The sequence below is a fragment of the Pipistrellus hanaki genome (assembly GCF_964339955.1).
Source record: "Pipistrellus hanaki genome assembly, chromosome: 4".
Classification (NCBI taxonomy): domain Eukaryota; kingdom Metazoa; phylum Chordata; class Mammalia; order Chiroptera; family Vespertilionidae; genus Pipistrellus; species Pipistrellus hanaki.
Window position 1 is genome coordinate 22,631,985 of NC_140506.1, and position 18,937 is coordinate 22,650,921.

Genomic DNA, 18,937 nt, shown 5'->3' on the forward strand with positions numbered 1-18,937 from the left:
AGCAGGCAGTTCCCAGAGTAGCCAAGGCTGGCTGAAGAATGATTTTTCTTCCCTCAGAGTGGTTAAATATAATTGGCAACATCCAAGTTTGGCCAAATCATCCCTCTATGTGCCAGTTTCTAGCTATCTCCCTCGTTGCTTCTGGGGACCATTTTAATCCTTTTGCAAAGACTCCGGGTTCCTATAACCCATCTCCTATCTCTCACTGCAGATGGCTGTTGTGCTATGTGCGGTTTTTGAAATATTAAAATAGTTCAGATAGATTAAATATTTGAAATAGAAGCGCGGCCCACAATGACTGGATTCCTGAGGCAGTGTGTCAGGTATGCATGATTTTATTTCAAATGTGTCCAGTAAGATTTTTCCACTTGGGGTGAATATTTTTCCTCTTCCTGCGTATGATTATAAACAGTATTTCTTCATCTCATGGAATTCCTTAGAAGGTTCTAAGTAACTTAACAGAGGACAGAAATGAAACTGTGGGGAGATTAAATAACACGAAGTTTATATCACAGCGGGGTGCTCACGCACCCCAGCCTCAGGGGGGGGGACACACAAGTGACTACAGGGTGAAGAATTAAACCCGGTCATGCAAGTCGTCATATGATCACTTGGTATCCTTTGGCAGTTCTGGCATTCCCTGTCACTAGCACACATGATAAAATGAGTCTGATGACTTCCGTGGGTGGAAAACTGTCTTTCCTTTTTTGGTGGTGGGTTGACCAGCAGAGAGAAGACAGGAACAGAAGCCGGCTGTCGGAGGAGCGTCTCAGGATATCGGAAGAGACTGTCCCCACGCCCCCACCCTTTGCTCTGCGCCCCAGGGTGTGTACACCTGGCGTCTGCAAGGTTGTGTGCCCCGTTTAGGCCCTACAGCCCTGCCTGTCACCTAAGGGCGCTGGCTTCTCTGTGGCCACCACCCCACCAGCACAGAGCGCACATCTGAACCAAGAAAGAGGGCAGTTATGTGAAATCACTAGAACCTGGCGATATTAAACTTTTGTTTTCATGAGCCAAAGGTCATAGCACGAATGAGGTCTACATGTTGTCACAGGGGGCCATGGAAAGACACATCTTTAAGTGACGCTGTCCTGCCAGGGAGAGAGAGAGAGATGGAGGGCACAGCGAGCATGGACCGGCGGTGCAGGGCGCTCCTGGGGAATATGAGCAGCGCCACGGACACGAAAATGGGTCAAGCCGCGGGCGTCGAGTTTCCTGCCTGCTCTTTGGAGCTGCTGTTATGGAAAGAAGCTAAGGGCAATGGGACCAGGTGGAGGGGCAGGTGGGCCGGGAAATGTCACCAGCTCAACATTTGTTCTAAAGTGACTTCGAGATGATCATTCATTTATGATCGAAACTTAATCCCGAACAGCTTTCGCTTCCCTCTTTCTCTCTGTAAACACATCTGTTCATAAATAACTTAAATGTCTCCTTGGCATTCAGGATTCAGTTCCGCTGGAGTAAGAAAGGATGGAGGATGCTCAGCGTGGAGGAGGAGATGGCGGGTGTCTTGAGTGTGGGGAGGCCTCGCTGCAAACATCAGCCATCGGAGACAGGTGGGGTGACCCAGCCGTACTTTTCATGTGTCTTCACCAAACTCTTAAAGGTGGCTTCTGCTTCCTTGCGACTGAAGGACTTTTTTGACTTGCCCGCCTTTCTACAGATGCGCCCCTGTGTGAGAGGGAAGAGAAACCAGGTTAGAACCCCGGCAGGAAACCTGTTTTTACCACCATCTTTGTTAAAACCGGCCAAGTTGTGGTCCTTCCTAATGCCTGAATTGGTGAGATACAAGGAGAGATATGGAGCATTACAGCTTTGGTACAAGGTGGATGGAGGGGTCCAGCGGCTGGCAAGCTTCTGGGGCAGGGGAGAGGCAGGGGGCTGCTGTCTTCAAAAGCCCGGGCACTGGCTTCTTCCACAGATGCTCCTCCCAAGACACCGGAAAGTATCCTCCACCAGTTCCTGAGCCGGAGGGCCAGCTTTATCCAAGTGCACCCCTGCAGGACCCAGCGTGCCCTCTCCCAGGCAGATATCGCACTAACTTCCTTTTCTCCCACCAAAGATAGCTTTAATGATACCTTTCAGTTCCTCTTCACTAAGAGTAGAGATTTCTATGTTTATATATACATGAACATATTTACATATTCACACACACATTTTAAACATCTGACTTTTGAAATTCAAGCTCGGGAGCACTCAGTGGATTTCTCATGTCATGCCGCTGGGAAGCCGCTGGTGGTGGTTGTGGGGGTCTGTCCCCAAGTCCCCAGTGAAGGGGTAAAGGGCCAGTGATTCCTCACACAAACTTGGGAGATGGGTGGGGACACAGGGAGTATTATCTTGGGCACATTTCCTTGCACTTGACTTCCCTTAGCACCCCCCTGAAGACCTGCTGGCCTTTCTCAGTGTCTCATGCGTGCATTTGTTGCTAGGGTGGAAACACTCTAGAAAGACTTGGCTGAGTTTCCTCCACGGGCAAGTGCAGGCATACTATTCCCCATGCATACTACCATAAACTTCTTCTAATTTGCTGGTTGGTTAACTTCAAGTGAGCTGCTAAAAGGGTGAAGGAAGACTGGACACTGCTACGTATGGACTTCTAGAAACTTCCTTATATCTCACCAGGACATGACTCCTAGTTTTAATTTTATGATTCCCTCTGTTGCTTATGTGGTATACTTACACTTGATAAAAGGGGACCAGACAAAGCTAATACATTTGTAGTCATTATCATGGGCTGAGATCAAAGTCCAAAGTTACTTCATTAAACATATGCAAATGCAACTTTTAGGAATATCAGCATAAATTTCTGCATGAGTAAGAGCAAATATTTTTCCCCCCCATGAAACTAACATTCTAATCACCTCTAGGATTTTTTCTATAAGACTGAAAATTTATTGTATAATTTGAGAATCCTGAACTAAAAGCAGTCAAATGCAGGTTTATGATAATCTTGAAATGTTCTGTTGGCTTTTGGATGAACACATACACTGCCTATTGTCTGTGAAAGTCCCAATTGTTACACAAATAACAACAGACAAACCCCAATGAACAGACCACTCTTTGTGGCCTTGTCTTCCTGGAAAGAATTATGAACATCAAGTGTCAGTGCCCAGTCTATTCAGCAAACAGGAGACAGCGCCTGCTGTCAGCTAGTCGGAGGTCTCCACGCCTTCACTGCACTCAGCTGTTACAAAGAACTCTGCTCTCCTCTCGTTTCCTACACCCCCCATCACAGTTAACAGATATGTTTTCATAGATTGCCTGCCCTCCACTGATTGGCTATTTGAGTGTCATCCAATGAAACACTGAACTTGAAAATGACCATTTGCATTTCCTGGCTCTGCCAGGGTGGCTGAGCTTTTTGCTGAAATGCCCATGAGGTGCCCACTGAGCCAGGAAGGGGAGGACCACTCCATCCATCCAGGGCCCCTGACGTCCCCTGGCCATGCTGCTGTTGAACTGGTTCCCATTCTTACTGGCAGGGTCCAGTCTCCTGGAATCTGGACTTTGAGGAAACCCCCATCCTCACTGCTCTGACACTTTGTATTTTCCTCTATAAAGTGGGGACAACACTCCACAGTATCACTCAGAATGTCAGATAAGATACTGAACTTGGAAATACTTTGAGAATTTTTAAGTATATACAGTTAATTAAGAACTATTTTCCTTATTCTCATAACATACATATTTCTCCCTTGTCTGATTCCATTTAACTACCCGTAATAACCAGAGTCTATTCTGCACATTTTTGTTAAAATAATTTATTTAAAAAAAAAAACATACTTGTATTTAATGCTGAAAGACCTGGATGTTACAATTACTCAATCCACTGTGATCCTGTTGTCATTAGGAGGTTAGATCAGTAAAGACTCTTCTGAGCCACAGACTGTAAACATAAAATTATGAACAACGTAGAAATCTGAAGAATCTCAGCATAATATGGGTGCAGAACGGTGCTAATGAGAATACAGCTCTCTGGGGTTGCATCTGTCAAACAAAGCCATAAGTTGGTGCTTTGGTTTGACCTTCTTTGGGGGCTGATCACAATGGTCAACATGAAAACATTTCTACACAGGTAATAAGTTTCCCCAAACTCAGGCCCTCAGTTCAGCCATTATCTTACAGGGTTTTCATTACCCCAGTGTGCACACTGAATTTCTGTCTGGCTCTGTCCCTTCTGCATTTCTCTCATTCATTCATTCATTCATTCATCCATCCATCCATCCAACCATCCACCCACCCACCCATCATGTTGGGGGTTTAAAAGACAAAGCGATCCTACCCTTGAAAGCCTAGATCCATCATGGTGAGTGAATTGCGTATGTCACAAGTGCTGAGACAGAAGGGTAGATCAGAGCTGCTCAGCCTCAGTATTGTTGATGTCTGTTATAGGCTGGAGAATTCTTTCATGTGGATGAGGGAGCAGGCTATGGTGTGCATTGTAAGATGCTTAGCAGCACCTCTGACCTCCACACACTAGATGCTACAGCACTCCTTGAGATATGACAATGTCTAAACATTGTCAAGTGTCCCCTTGAAATCACCCCTGAATAAGAACCACTGATGTACAGAATAAAGACGGGCCAGCCCTAGCCAGTTTGGCCCAGTGGATAGATTATTGGCCTGTGGACTCGGGGTCCTGGGTTCGATTCTGGTCAGGAGCACATGCCCGGGTTGCAGGCTTGATCCCCAGTGGGGGGTGTGTAGGAGTCAGCAGATTGGTGATTCTCTCTCATCGTTGATGTTTCTATCTCTCACTCCCTCTCCCTTTATCTCTGAAATCAATACAAATACATTTAAAAAACAAAACAGATGGTCCAGAGCAAGGAGGAGTCAGATCATTCTCTGTTTAGCAAATAATTGCTACAAGTCTTCCCCATTAGGCACTGTGTTGGTTACTGGGACTGTAGCACTGTCCAAGGTGGGAATGAGTCTGGTTCTCATACAGCTGAGGGGAGGGGAAGGGTGTGGAGAGAAAGTCTACCGTGGGGAGAAAGAAAGGAAAAGGTGGGGAGAAGGGTAGTGTCAGTTGTCTGTGCATCCAGAATGATTTCTATGTCTAATGACATTTGAGGTGAGTCTTGAAATATGTGTGGGTAGATGTTTACCAGGCCCTAGTGGTGTGGGTAAGGGGTCCCAAAGCAGAGGTTGAAATAGCCAGCTATATTTAGAGAATGATGGGCAGACACTTGGTAAAGCTAGGGCACAGAGTATATGTGTGTGTATGTGTGTGTGTGTGCGCGTGCGCGCGGTATGAGTATGAGTGTGGGTGTGGGGGATGCAGAATTCAACAGACCTGGCTTCAAATCCCTGCTCCAATACTTCCTGGGGTGTGACCTTGGGCGAGTTACTGTAAAATAAGCATATAATAGTATTATATGACACTGGATTTTTATAAAGACTTAAGTTAAAGCACATGATATGCTGGGCACAGTGCCAGACACAGGGTAAACACAATAAATACTGCATTTTAAAAAACTATCAGAGGGTCTTCTTTTTTGGAAAAGTTAGTAGCATTATTTCCTTTTGATAAAAATACAAAAAAATTCTTTAAAAAATACATATTATTGATGTTTTTACAGAGAGGAAGGGAGAAGGAGAGAGAGCTAGAAACATTGATGAGAGAGAAACATTAATCAGCTGCCTCCTGCACACCCCTTCCCCACTGGGGATGCGCTTGCAACCAAGGTATATGCCCTTGACTGGAATCAAACCTGGGATCCTTGAGTCTGCAGGCCGACAATCTATCCACTGAGACAAACCAATCAGGGTATAAATAAATTTCTTTTTTTGTTTAAATATTATGACTTGGTTTATTTGGTCACAAAAATGTCTTTAGGCAAGTCCAATGTTTGGAATCTTGTGGCTAATTTCTCAACCTTTTAAATAATGTCCATTTAAACAAATGCATTCATTCTATATTTCTCCCTTGATTAGATTCTTCTTCCTGTTTGTTTTTTCTTAGCAAACACCTTAGTGGCATTTTTGTGTGTTATTACCTATGAATTACAGCCTTCTGCTCCTTTAAAAATAAAATTTCAGACAATTCATGTGAAGTTTTGAAATTCCTTCACTCATTTCCTGGGCTGAAATGCAGAATAGCTATTTGTTTTCACTCTCTTAGAAAGTGTAATTGTTAGTCTAATGGCAATCATAAACTCTAACCCCTGTTATGTGGGTTGCAAACGCATGTTGGGCTCCTTTCAGGCTAGGCAGACTACCTGGAGGAGGCTGTTCAGGAGTTGGGTTCAAAGGTCAAGTGGAATAATCCAGCCAGAAAGCAGGGAGCCAGGAGGAGCTCCAAGCATTTGTGTCCAGTGCTCGTGGGAGGAGAGAGAGGGAGGAAGCAGGAATAGGATGCACAGTAGTTTCCGGGGCAGTAGAAATAGTGTCATAGTGTGTGACTTCAAACAATAGAAATTTATATTCTCATGGTTCTGTGCAGTGCTTGGAACTCTCACATCATGCGAGATGGACATGACTTGAGGGCCCACAAAGGGAGAGGCAAGGGATTGTGCCTCCATTCTGCTCTCTAGCTACGGGCTTAGAGCAAGTAGCTCTCTCTGCACCTTGGTCTCCACATCTGAACCATGCACCCACTGGGGTATGGGGTGAGCCTTTGGACAAGGAGCAATCACTGACCTGGTGTGTAGGGTGGCAAGCAGGCAAGGTGGTGGTGCAACCAGTGACACAGGGCAGCTTTCAGGTGATACTGCCTGAGGAGATGCTCCAGAAAGGGAACTGGGGAGAAGTGGGGGTAGGGGGAGAAGGGAGTGGGTCATGCAAGAGGAGAAGCAGAGCCATGGGTACAGGGGCTGGGCAGGCAAGGGGAGCCAGGGAGGATACAGATGGGGGGCTGAGTGCTGGGTGCCAGGTCAGTGCCCGAAAATCACTGGTGCCAGCCCTTAGCAGGAAATGTGATACTTGCTTGCTTTATAATAAAATCAGAACTTTATAAACTCTTCTCGACCTTATCTTTTTAAGCAACCTCTGCACATTAATGAAAAATTTGGTCCTTTAGAAAAGTGCAGCTTAATAATAAAGATGTCCCAAGACAGTAACCTCTATTTCCTACAGGTTTAAGTGCCTGCCACCCAGCAGACCTTGTGTGTATTGCTAGAGACACCAGGTGACAGCAGATGAGTGAAATGCACATGGCTTAGCCAGGGCCTGGTGGGTGGTGGCTATAAGTGAATGAATGAATGAATGAATGAATGTATGAGTGCAACTGGCCAGTTCCCAGCTCCTTGCACTAGAAGGGCCATAGCCCAGCTCTCCAGTGGCAATGACTCTCATCAGAAAAATGCCAAGATGCAAAGCCATTTCACTCAAGAAGAAATGTTGCCTTAGTGGAACATTCTAGAATTATCCATTGAGAAATATTATGTAACCACAGGCTCTCTATTAAAGTCTCTAAAACATTTTCCCAAGTATTAGGTAATAAACGTCTTCAGATATTTGCTCTTAAATTTGTGAAACTCTCAGGATGACAAAGCCAGCATCAGCTTCAGAAGAACTTGGATAATATTCAATATTACCATAAAAAACCCTCAAGCCACTGACAGCACCAGAGACACAGTTCATGGATATTTTTGATGCTTGTGAAAGATAAGGATCTCTTCCCTCTACATTTTGCAGAATGTTCTAGCAATTATTAATTCTGTTTTGAGATATATCGTATTTCCTTGGAAGAAACAAGCAGAGAAAAAGGAAGTTTTTGCTAAAAATTTAAATAGCAATACTCATTTCAAAAATATTTCTTTGGAGATTCCACGGATACTTATACTTCTGCGGAGGCAGCTGGGTCCCAGTGGGTTTCATTAGCGGCACTGGAGCTCAGGAAGTGACAGCCAGACCTACTTATTAAAGGCGCTCGTGGCTCTGTCTAGCGCTTGCTGGGTGCCAGGATGGGGCTCGAACACACTCATTAAAACATCCCTGAAACCCCACCAAGTGGGCTGTGCTTTCATCAACTTTGATTTATGGACGAAGAGACAGACACAGAGAGCTCAAGGACGTGCCCTAAGTCACACAGGATGCCAGCGCAGGGCGGAAGACCACACTCCGTACCCAAGGCCCAGCTGGCTCTCAGAAACATGGACAAGGGTCTCAGAAGAAAGAGAAGAAAAATGAGATACTGACCATTCACAAATACTGACAGCCCTTGCTTTTCTTTCTTCCCCTACTCTACCCCCTGCCCTGGATGGAGGATGAGTCAAGGTCACGGAATGCCCTCTAGCCCTCTGCACCCTCTTTTCAACCTGGAGGCCTCCATCCCACATTCACCACAGAGCTTGTTTAGCCCTGAGCTGATCCGTGCATTGCATCTGCTTCTACCCCGAGAGCCTGGTCTCTCTGCCCCAGGTGTGGTTCCTGAGTGGTTCCTCCTGGACTCTGGTTCCGGAGTGGTCGGAGCAGAGGGGCCTACCTCATGAGATGCTCCTCCACTCACAGTCCCTGAGCCTGCGGACCACCGGCAATCCATGGTTCCATTTTTGCTAGATGCAGAAGGCAAAGGAAGCTTCTTGTGACAGGCCAAGCCAAGGACACCGTCTTCCGTTTCCACAGCTAAGACACCTCTGTAGTGCAAAACAGCCACACCTTCCGGGTTTTCTACTAATGAGCTAATTCCAGATGTCTCCTCCTGGGTTCGGAAAAGTCCACCTCTGCCTCTGCTAGCAGGGACTTCATGAGTTTGACAAAATTACCCCAAACTGGGTTGATGTGGAAAAATTGCATCAAGAAGCAACACAAGATTTTTGCAGAGAACCAGGGTAACATCAGCATCGTGTTTTCCCCCTCAGGATGGTTTCTGGTTTTAGGAGCCATGTCTGTCTGGGCGATTTATGGCGACATTTCACAGCTTCACGATCTCCCTCAAGCAGTGTGACTTGCAATGACAGAGAAAGTCGCCACCACAACAGTTAACAAGGCAACTTTAAAGTGGGAAAGAAAATTCTACAACATCGAATAAATAAGGTTGATGAGATTTTGGAATCGTTGGATGTCTTAAGGTATATTTTCTGGAAAAATCCAAATGTAAAAATGTTATGATTTGGGCAAAAATGTTTTAAAATATATATTACTTTTGAGAAGAGTCTGTTTTGCTATAAAAACACAGCAATAACAAAGACTCTACATGGATTACAAAAGAGCAATGCTCATAGGGATGTGAAATTTCACCTCTGGCCACTGGTGATGTCCCATTCCTGCCTTTCACGTAGGACAGGTCTGAGGAGGGGGTTAGGGTCTGCCTTCAGCTTAGTCCTCCTTGAAATGCTGAGTAAAGATGGGACTCACTGTTATGAGGGATTGGATGCAGCCTCCTAGAACAGCCCTGAACACTTAGTTTGTCTCCAAAGAACCACACAATCTAGGTTACCAGTCCACTCCATCTTTGGTTCACATATGTCTGAAATTCTCACCATCAGCCTCCACCTCAATCCCAAATGTCAGTCCCCATCCTGCTAGTCACTTGCTCTAGGTCAGCCACTGTTGCTTCTGAGTGGAGACTGTCAGGATAAAACTCATCACCTTTCCCCCGACTCCCCTGAAGAGTTTTCCTTTCACCTCCCTATTTTGAACAAAGCTCACCCAACTTTCTATCCTACCACTTCCTCAAAGTCTGAAACCTCACCAAGAGCCCCTCAGTCAGAGACTTGCTGGCAGAAGCCAGTTCTTTGGATTTCAAAGGTGGAGGTGGTTGTCATCAGGAATGCCAGTCACACCTGTATTGGGGGGCAGAAAGTGGGTAGCTTCTCACAAATTCCCCACCTACGCCCACTACACTTGCAGCAAACCTTAGCAGGCCATCTCCATGGTGAGGGTGTGAGTGTGATGCATCAGGATGCATCAGGCTGAAACCATGAACTTGGCCTAAATGGCAGATCCTCCTATATCAGTCTGACTGGAGGATCCACAGACTGGAGCCAAGTTCTGTTTGTGAGGCTCGGTGGGTACACGGAGGTCGTGTGAAGATGCACAGGAGATGGGCAGATGTCCAATTAGTCTGAGGCAGAAGGCTGTGGGGGGGCTAATAGGTGTGTGAGAGGTGTGGGGGTCTATCCCGCTGGCCCTGTCCTCCCAGGGAACGGGGCACCCTCATGTGACCATGGCCCTTCAGCACTGATGTAAACTGGTGGTCCCAGAGCTCATGGGTTAGGGCACTCGGGTGAGGATGGGTGGAGACAGGGATTTCTGAGTCCTTGGAGTTCGGGGCACTGGTTTTCACTTCTCTTTCCCCTAAGAAGGGGCCACTTCTGCCCTGTGAAAGCAAATCATTATTGGTGGCAACCAGTGTCCAGCAGAGACAAGGTGGCTTGGCTTTACAAATCCAAAGTATGTTTTCCTGCTGAGGAATCTAATTAGCAAGTGGGCAATGCACATTGCATGTGACCGAAGGTCACTCCAAGGATGAAAAGAACCTAAAAGGATCTCCTGCTACAGGTTATGCGTTCACTGAGCATCTCTGCTTCCTGTGTCACGTTCATAAAAACTGTCCTAAGTTTGGGGCTGATTTGGCACACTTGAGGAATGCTGTGACACTTTCAATACCACCCCCCCCCCCCCGCCCCCCAATTCGAGAGTTTCGGCTTCATTGGACCATCCGATAAGGAATCAATGCCCCGTCACCCTCCCACAAGCTCCTCAGGGCAGCAATGCCAGCCCAGCAGAACCAGCCCAGCAGGACAGTCTTCAAAAGGGATGCTCCCCCTGAGGGAAAACTCGCCCTCTACGTGCTGAAAACGTTGAATAACAAACACCTTGTAGTAAACTTGACAGTGCCTGCTACATTTGCTTGAGAACACACTTTTGGTGGTTTTGTGCAACAGCTGCTAATGAGGCGCTAATGAGGTGCCAGGGTGCTGGCTGCTGGGGGCGGCTCCGCTCTGCACAGAAATAGGAGGCAACTTCACCTCTGTCACTGCGGGCCATTAGACTGCACCTGTTGGGAAGCTAAAGAGCTTGATCACGACAGCACCCGTTTCCCCTGGAGATTTCCAGACACTCACCCACACCTGAGCAGGTGGCACCCCACATTTTGGGCCATTTCAGGGGTGTGATGGCTTGTCCTAACTCAACCAATTTTAGTGGACCTTACATTAAAAATGAAGTGTGTCATTTAAAACAATGTTCTGGAGGGTCTTGTGGTGAAATTCGGCACCCATAACATGCTCGGAAAGTCAGCTCATTTCTGCACCATGGGCATGTATCACAGCATGTCAGCATTCTGGGTCCATGGCTGGAGTTACTGCTCTCGTATCACACCCATCTCTTCTGACTCTCCTCTTGCTCCCACACTCCCTGCCTTCCAATCTCCTCCACCCTGAACCTACCTTACATTAGTTTCTTGTTAAATAAAGAACTCTGAGCATGGGGAATCCATCTGGCCATATGCCATGAATAACTGGATAAAAGTGAAGGATTCCAACCATTGCAGGGCTACCCAGCATCACCCCCTGCTCCCAAATTTGCCGTTTGCTGGTGTCACACAGGTGATGGTTCTGGTGCAGGGGGAAACCAGTATGTGCTTTTCCTGTTTACAAGATGATGCAGGGCATGAAATAGCTTACTCGGTGTTGAGAAAGCAAGGAGGTGAGGAAGTGTCTGGAAAAGGTGGTGTTCTGTTACCATAAAACCATCTTATGATAGTAATCAAGGAAAAAAGTTGGTTCTAAATTCAAGTTTCTCGTCTCTGACTGAAAAGCTTAGCAAACTGAGGGACTGATTTTGACTGACCTAATAAAAATTAAAAAGTGATTTTCTATAGGCAACTGGGATGGCTATTATTACTTTTAGGTAATTACTTTGGGGATGCTCTGATTTCAACTCTATTATTTGTATAAGGGTGCTCCTACAGTACTTTTTCTTTTTGACTAAGAATTTTAATAAGTAGAGAAATGAATTCAGTCAATGATTTTTATAAACATCACTGGGAATCTTCAAACAATACATACTTTACAATAGAATACAGATCAAGTGTGTCCCAGTCAATGTTCAGGGGACTTTACTAGTAAGTGCGCTCAATCCTCACCAGGGAGGAACTGGCATAACCTCACTCCTGATGAGGAACCAGAGGCACGGAGTTAAAGTGCCCAAGTTCACACAGCAGATGGGTGGTGGAGCTGGAATCTGACTCACAAAGTTGGCTCCAGAGCCCCTGCTCATAACTGTGCTATAATAGGAAGAGTAACAACAAATAAGATGCTGAATGTCATCTGCTAAGCTTTCGTCTACAGGCGAGGCATGGAGGGCTCAAACAGCACTGCTGTCCTCTGTTAGTGCTGGTGGTAAAACCAAGTCCTTGCTCTAGTTCAAGGTTCCAAGAAGACAGGAGACAGGAGGGAGGGTTTAAGATGGACTACAGTTTAAGATGCACAGAGAAAAAATAGATTAAAGTGAGCTTAAATTCTGAAGAGGAGTCCACGGAGCTGGGAGGAGGGGGATGGAGGTGCTTACACATTATGTTAGGTTCCTCCAGGAACCATCATGCAGGACTGTGCTAGCCTGTTCTCAGGTCTAGGTTGAAATATGGTTGAGATATTTGGGGATATTTTAATGAGTTCCTCTACTCCTGAGTAAAGTAATAATGCATGCAAAATGCAAATAGGTGAACAAAATTGTTTTCAATAAACCTTGTGATGAATCTGATCTATCACCAAACTCTTAAGTGCTTGGTTTAAACAGTTTGATCAGTAAAATTACCAAATAAGAATTGTTTTCTGATGTAATATAAATTAATGAGTAAAATTAGCATACAAATGGAATTAAGGGCTTTCAGAAAGCATCCTACATCTGAATTTGGGAAGGGCATGAAATTGATAAAAATAACTTTGGATAAAAAACCAATTAGATTAAAACATATTCACAATAATTTTGATCTCAGTCAGTCCACAAGTGAAGGTTTCTGGGATCACCAAACCTCAAACTGTTTTGTTTTAAATAATCATCAACCAAACATCCTTTCTCCCTTTTAGTTCACCTGGAATGTCTACCCTGCCTACCCCAGTCCACTTCCTTTGCACCCTGGTTTTGCTCAAAGTCTTCTTTCTCTGCAGGCCACCAGATCAATGACAGTGTCCATTTTCTCAGCCACATGCTCCAAGGGCTGAGATGACTCTGAGAGGAAAAAGCAGACACAGAATCCTGGTCGAAGCAGAGGAGAGAAAAATACTGAACCAGAGAGAAACAACAGGACAAGTGACTAATCCTGTGTGGACAGGGATATTTGAGACAGTAAAGGCTGGAAAGAAAGGAGAAAAGCGTATTTTCGGCAACCTTGGCCAAATTCAGGGGTGTGGCTTGGAGTAGAGCACAGAGTATAAATACCACGAGAAAAAAAAATGTCACCAGGTACACAAAAGCGAATGCCAGAAAAGATGAAGGGAGCCCTTCTCAAAAGTTTTGCTTAAAGCAACGGGAAAAGCCCACAGCAAACAAAACCAGGAGAAATCCTTTAGTGGAAATAAAAAAGGGAGAGCGAAAAAGAAAGGTAATTATTATTACTGGGAAAAAATAAATAGGAAATTCTGGGAAAGCTAAGAAAAACAAAGGTACCATAAGAAACAACAATTCTGAAAAACTTAAAGCTCACGAAGAGGAAGGCTGCAGGAGGGAAAGGGGGCTGAGGAGATGGAGAGAAGTTCAGTTTCTCAGGGATCTGGAGGCAACAGGAGTCAAGGGACCAGGCCTCAGGACAATGACGGGAAGATGTGAATTCTAAGATCAAAGTCACAAGAGGAAAAGAAAATAATCTAAATTAAGATGTGTTTTGGGGGAAAAGGGTACTATTTTTGGTTGAATAGTGTTTCCTAGTTTTTATATGATGATATCCTAATCTCCAGCACCTCCAAATTTGACTGTATTTGAAGATACGTGTCTTTACAAATATCATTTAAGAAAAATGAAGTCATTGGGGTCCTAATCTGAATTGACTGGTTGTCCTTATAAGAAGAGATCAGGACACAGACAAGCATAGGGAAGACTTTGTGAGGACAGATGACTGTCTACAATCCAAGGAGAAATGCCTCAGAAGGAACCAACCCTGCGAACACCTTAAATCCTGGAATTCCAGCCTCCAGAACTGTGAGAAAATGAATTTCTGTTGCTTAAAGTACCAGTCTGTATAACCTTGTGATCCCAGCAGCCTTCCAATAGTAGTACAGGCAAATTCAGGCTCCAATAAGAAAAGCCACAGATGACTGATGGAAGGAAGGAGATGAGAGAGAGGGAGGGGGGAGGGGAAGGAAGGAAGGGGAGAGAGAGAAGAAATGTGGGGAAGGGAGAGAGGAAGACTGAGAGGAGAACACAGTAGCATAGAAACCTCCAATTAATATAAGACCACCAAGAAACCAAAAAGAAGATGCTTATAGACAAATTCTTTAAAAAAAACACCCTTCATGCTGAAATGACAAAATAAGTGCCAAATCCTAACATGTTGATTGGTGAGCTGGGCGCAGGGAGCAGGGACCCGAACTCACTATCTCTTGGACTCTGAACACAAGCTTCCACCCAGGGTCCACCTCATTTATTTTCTGGAAAATAGTAACAGAACATTTTCAGGGCACATGATTTAAAACAAAAACTCATAACACCAATTCTCATATTTACTAAAATATGATCAATGAATTCAGTGTTTAGATAAATTCAAGTCACATGGGATGCACATGGTGCCAGAGGTGAAATTATTTTGGCACTCAGTGACAACTAGACAATGCCTGACTTTTTGACCCAGTGTCATTTTGTTGCTAAAAATGTCCACTTTCTCGACACTGCAATTACAGTGCATTCAACACCCATAATTTTTCTTTGATGATTCATGACCTTGCGGTACCTGAAAGTCATCAACTCAATTTTACTCTATAATATCTGTGGAGTGCTTGGTCGGGGCTAGTTCCTGCAAGCCCCAAATGCTTGCCTACCCAGAGTCCCAACAAATTGCTCCTCCTCTGGGTTTGTGACAGGGGATAAAAACTCTATACTACTCTGATTTGACTAACCATTAAAAGGCACTCACACACTAATGGCTTCCTTATTAACATATTGCAGGCATCAGAAGTCCCAGTTTCCAGCTGATACAGGAAATGGGCTTGAGGATCACCCAACTGCAGGGATTTGGCTAGCACTGACCAATTCCTGTATGCAGACATTAAATATTATATTGGGACCAGCAACGACACTGTCTTGTGTGTCCCTAGCCCCTTCCTGTCATCTTTTTGTTCTGCTTTACCTTTCCCTCCCTATAAAAACCTCTGCCTGTACAGAGATGCTAGATGGGCTTTGCAACAAGAGTCCCCCATCTTCTCGGGTCACCTGCACTTGAATAAACCTCTTTCCTTTTAACCAGCACCTGTCTCACGAGTTGGGTTTCTTGGTGGCAGGCAGTTGGACCTTGATTTCCGTTACAGGGAGTTGTTCCCCCTGTGAGGAACATCTAGCCCAGCTGGGTGCAGAGACACAGCACAGCTTCCAAGAGGAAGCACATGCCAGAGCAAGCTGAAAGCAGAGTGCTCTGGGATTGCACAGGGAGCCTGGGCAGAGGGAGGAACAGAGGCTACAAGTAGAATGTGACCTGGAGATAGATCTGGTGGGTGGGATTCCAATTGGGGGCTTGGTCTTGGGGTGCTAAAGGGGCAGCTAAAATCTCCCCACAGCAGCTCACTAAATTCTCACCAGGATACCAGGCAGAGGGACTCTTGTTTCAGTTTACAGAAGAATAATTGGGGAAGAGAGGGAAATGGCAGACCTGCTGCCAAGATCCTGAGAGCTGATCTCCCTAGTCATAGTCAGAGCACTCACTACCTTCTGCCTCCCTACTGTCCAGGGACCAGAAGGGGGAGTTAATAAGAGGAGCAGAGGGGCTAACAGGGAGTAGAAAAAAGAATGGGGCATAGTTGAGGATGGAAGAGCAGAGGGGAGGACAGGGAGAAGAGGAGAGAATGGGGGGGGGCAGAGAGGATGATCAAGAACAAGAATCAGGATTAGAGGGGATGACAGGGAAAAGAGGGGAGGATGGGGAGCAGAGGTGAAGAAGGGGGAAAGAGAAGAGGATTGGGAGTAGAGGTGTGGATGCGTAGCTGAGAGGAGGATGGGGGGAAGAGGGGAGGATGGAGGGCAGAGGGGAGGATGGGGAGGAAGGCTACTTCAGGCCCTGAACAGCAGAGGGAGGCAGCTGGTAGTGAGCAGGAAGGTGATAAACACATACATAGAAAAGACAAAGGTGTATTAGGTAAATCCTCTGCACAGGGGAAAAAAAAGAAAGATTTGAAAATGGGGAAAAGATTCAAGGTTCCACATTCACTGAAGTTAAATACAGGTTAAAGTGCAAGCATGATTCATGCGGTAGTGTCAGAACTGGTGTTAGGTTCCTGCAGTGATTCTCAAGCAGGAATTAAGCTGGGAGTCCTCCAGGTGTGGCCTCCCTGACATGGAGCTGCTGTGTCCTGGGTCATGAGGGGCATAAGAGGCATCCCAGCGTACCTCACAAAGTGCTTGTTAAAGGGGCAGTGCAGCATCTCCCATGGGCTCCCCTGTTCAGCCCCAGGACACTGGAAGCAGGTTGTGAGTTAGCAACTTAGAGAGTTATATTTTGCCAATTTTCTGGTTTCCTGTTACATTAAAGTATTCACTCTATGCAGACACAAATTATTGTCTGCCACTTCACTGTATCTAAGAAAACTAGAAAGGCAGTTACATTTAGAGAGTGCCTGATTCTGTGACCCCCTCCCCCATAAGTGGCACATGAGGTTGATATTATTAATCTACTTGAGGTGAGACGTCCTCAGGGCACAGGACTGGTGGCCCTTCAGAACTCTGAATCCCTCTGACTGCACCTGCTTAAAATCCCAGAGCAGAAAACAGCTTGCACCAAAGTCAGAAGGAATCTCTATTTACTAAACATTGTCAGAGTATTTAAAATCTGACTGGGGGTTGCCTGAGGTGGTGTGTGTGTACTTAGGGCAGTGTGCCCACAGGTGACATCAGGATAAAGGGCACCTTTCCGGATCTGCCTGCACCAGTTCTGTCTGAGCCTCCCTATTTGCTCTCTGGCCTCATAACTGTCCCAGTCCAATTCTAACTTAGAAGGGCAGCCAGAAGTGGCCAAGAACCCTCACCCATGTAACACTAAAATCAGCTACTTCTGATAGAGACCTTCAATACCTTACAAGCAAACAAACCAATGGAATGTGTGTGCCGAAAAGGTCCATGGGGACTGACTGGGATCTTGTTTCCCGTTCTTTTCCATTGATGAGATGGAAAACATAAAGTTCCAAGGAGTAGAGGCTACAAGAGAATGTGACAACTGAAACGATCTCCACCAGAACATTCGATGACAGCTATGATCTCACCACCCTGACTTTGGAATTTTTGTCTCCTGCAGGATTTTAGACCTTTTGTAGCTTCCTTGTTCCTATTGCAGAACTTAAAACCACAGTATATTGGGAAGAGAATTTACTCTGAATGGCAAGGGAATGCCAAATGTTATTGTGGCTCAATAAAGCACACGAAAACCTGGGTTTACTGGCAAATGTGTGCAGTTTGTCTGCTTTTCCCAACTCTGCTTAATATTTGATTGTACAAAAATGAAAAGTTTAGAATATTCTGGAACATAAATTCAACTTTAAAATCACAACACAAGCCGAAACCGGTTTGGCTCAGTGGATAGAGCGTCGGCCTGTGGACTGAAAGGTCCCAGGTTCGATTCCGATCAAGGGCATGTACCTTGGTTGCAGGCACATCCCAGTAGGGGGTGTGCAGGAGGCAGCTGATCGATGTTTCTAACTTTCTATCCCTCTCTCTTCCTCTCAGTAAAAAATAAATAAATAAATAAATCACAACACAAATATTAAGCCTGATTGGGTTTCGAGGGATTCAGATCAATATCCGGCTCCTGGTCCCTGGTGGCCTGACTATAGTCCCAGGTCCATAGAGTGTGGGAGGAGGTATCAGCCACACACAAGACAACATTTGTAGTCGATAGCAGCATGAAAAAATGGAGGGTGTCCTATCCAAGCCCTCTACTGAGGAAATGCGAAGCTTCTCTCCATCTATTCAAGGGGCTCTTTCTTCTCCCTTCCAGTCACTATCAAACCCCTGTTCTCTCCCCAGACTTTCTCTAGGATCACTATATTATAAACTTAGCATATTCTGTATGTTCAAGGTTTTCAAGAATAAAAGTTTTAAAAGATTTACTCACCCTACCTCAGAGTGAAACCTAGGATATTCTGAAGTATTTTAAAAATGCCAGTTACTGGTCAATAGTGTGACTTACTGACTTAGAAGACTACTTGAAAGTAGTGAAATGAACGAGAATGGCAGGAGATGAAAAAAATGAGGAATGTGTATTGTATAAGGGACCAATAGTCACTGTAATTATGTAGAGAAAAATAACATAACATAGAAAATGTTAAGTTGCAAATAATGGATGATTTAGAGATTCATGGTTTCAAAAGGTAAGATTACCTATGAAATATTCTTTTATCACTCACTCAAATTATACTTGACTTATAAGGCCAATTAATATCACTGCATAATTCTTCTTAAGACCAAACAAATGACAAAATAGCAGTTTTTCTTTTCTTTTTAAAAAAATATATTTTATTGATTTTTTACAGAGAGGAAGAGAGAGGGATAGAGAGTTAGAAACATCGATGAGAGAGAATCATCAATCAGCTGCCTCTTGCACACCCCCTACTGGAGATGTGCCCGCAACCAAGGTACATGCCCTTGACCGGAATCGAACCCGGGACCTTTCAGTTCCCAGGCCGATGCTCTATCCACTGAGCCAAACCGGTTTCGGCAAAATAGCAGTTTTTCACTGTAGGTTTAGAAGCCAAAAATGTCAGAAGCATTTCCTTGTAGCAAAGATCTTGAAACTGACAATCAGCAGTAAACATGTGTAGGCATTAGATCTAGAAATGTAGGTATAGGCTTC

General features: G+C 45.1%; 1 protein-coding gene across 2 annotated transcripts in view; it reads right to left on the reverse strand.

Moving 5' to 3' along the window:
• Window positions 1-319: 319 nt before the first annotated feature.
• The window catches only part of UBE2QL1 (ubiquitin conjugating enzyme E2 QL1), a 32,621-nt gene continuing 14,003 nt past the window's right edge, over window positions 320-18,937 (reverse strand). The window contains exons 2-3 of one of the 2 annotated variants that reach the window (XR_014794846.1): window positions 5,300-5,353; window positions 1,560-1,671 (exon numbers count right to left, since the gene is read on the reverse strand). Coding sequence is in view for 1 of the 2 variants with exons in the window: in XM_084881660.1 (XP_084737786.1) it covers window positions 1,540-1,671 (132 nt within the window). In the remaining variant the exon portion in view is untranslated. Of the gene's footprint in view, window positions 1,672-5,299; window positions 5,354-18,937 lie in introns of both variants that reach the window. The other variant, XM_084881660.1, reaches the window with a different exon arrangement.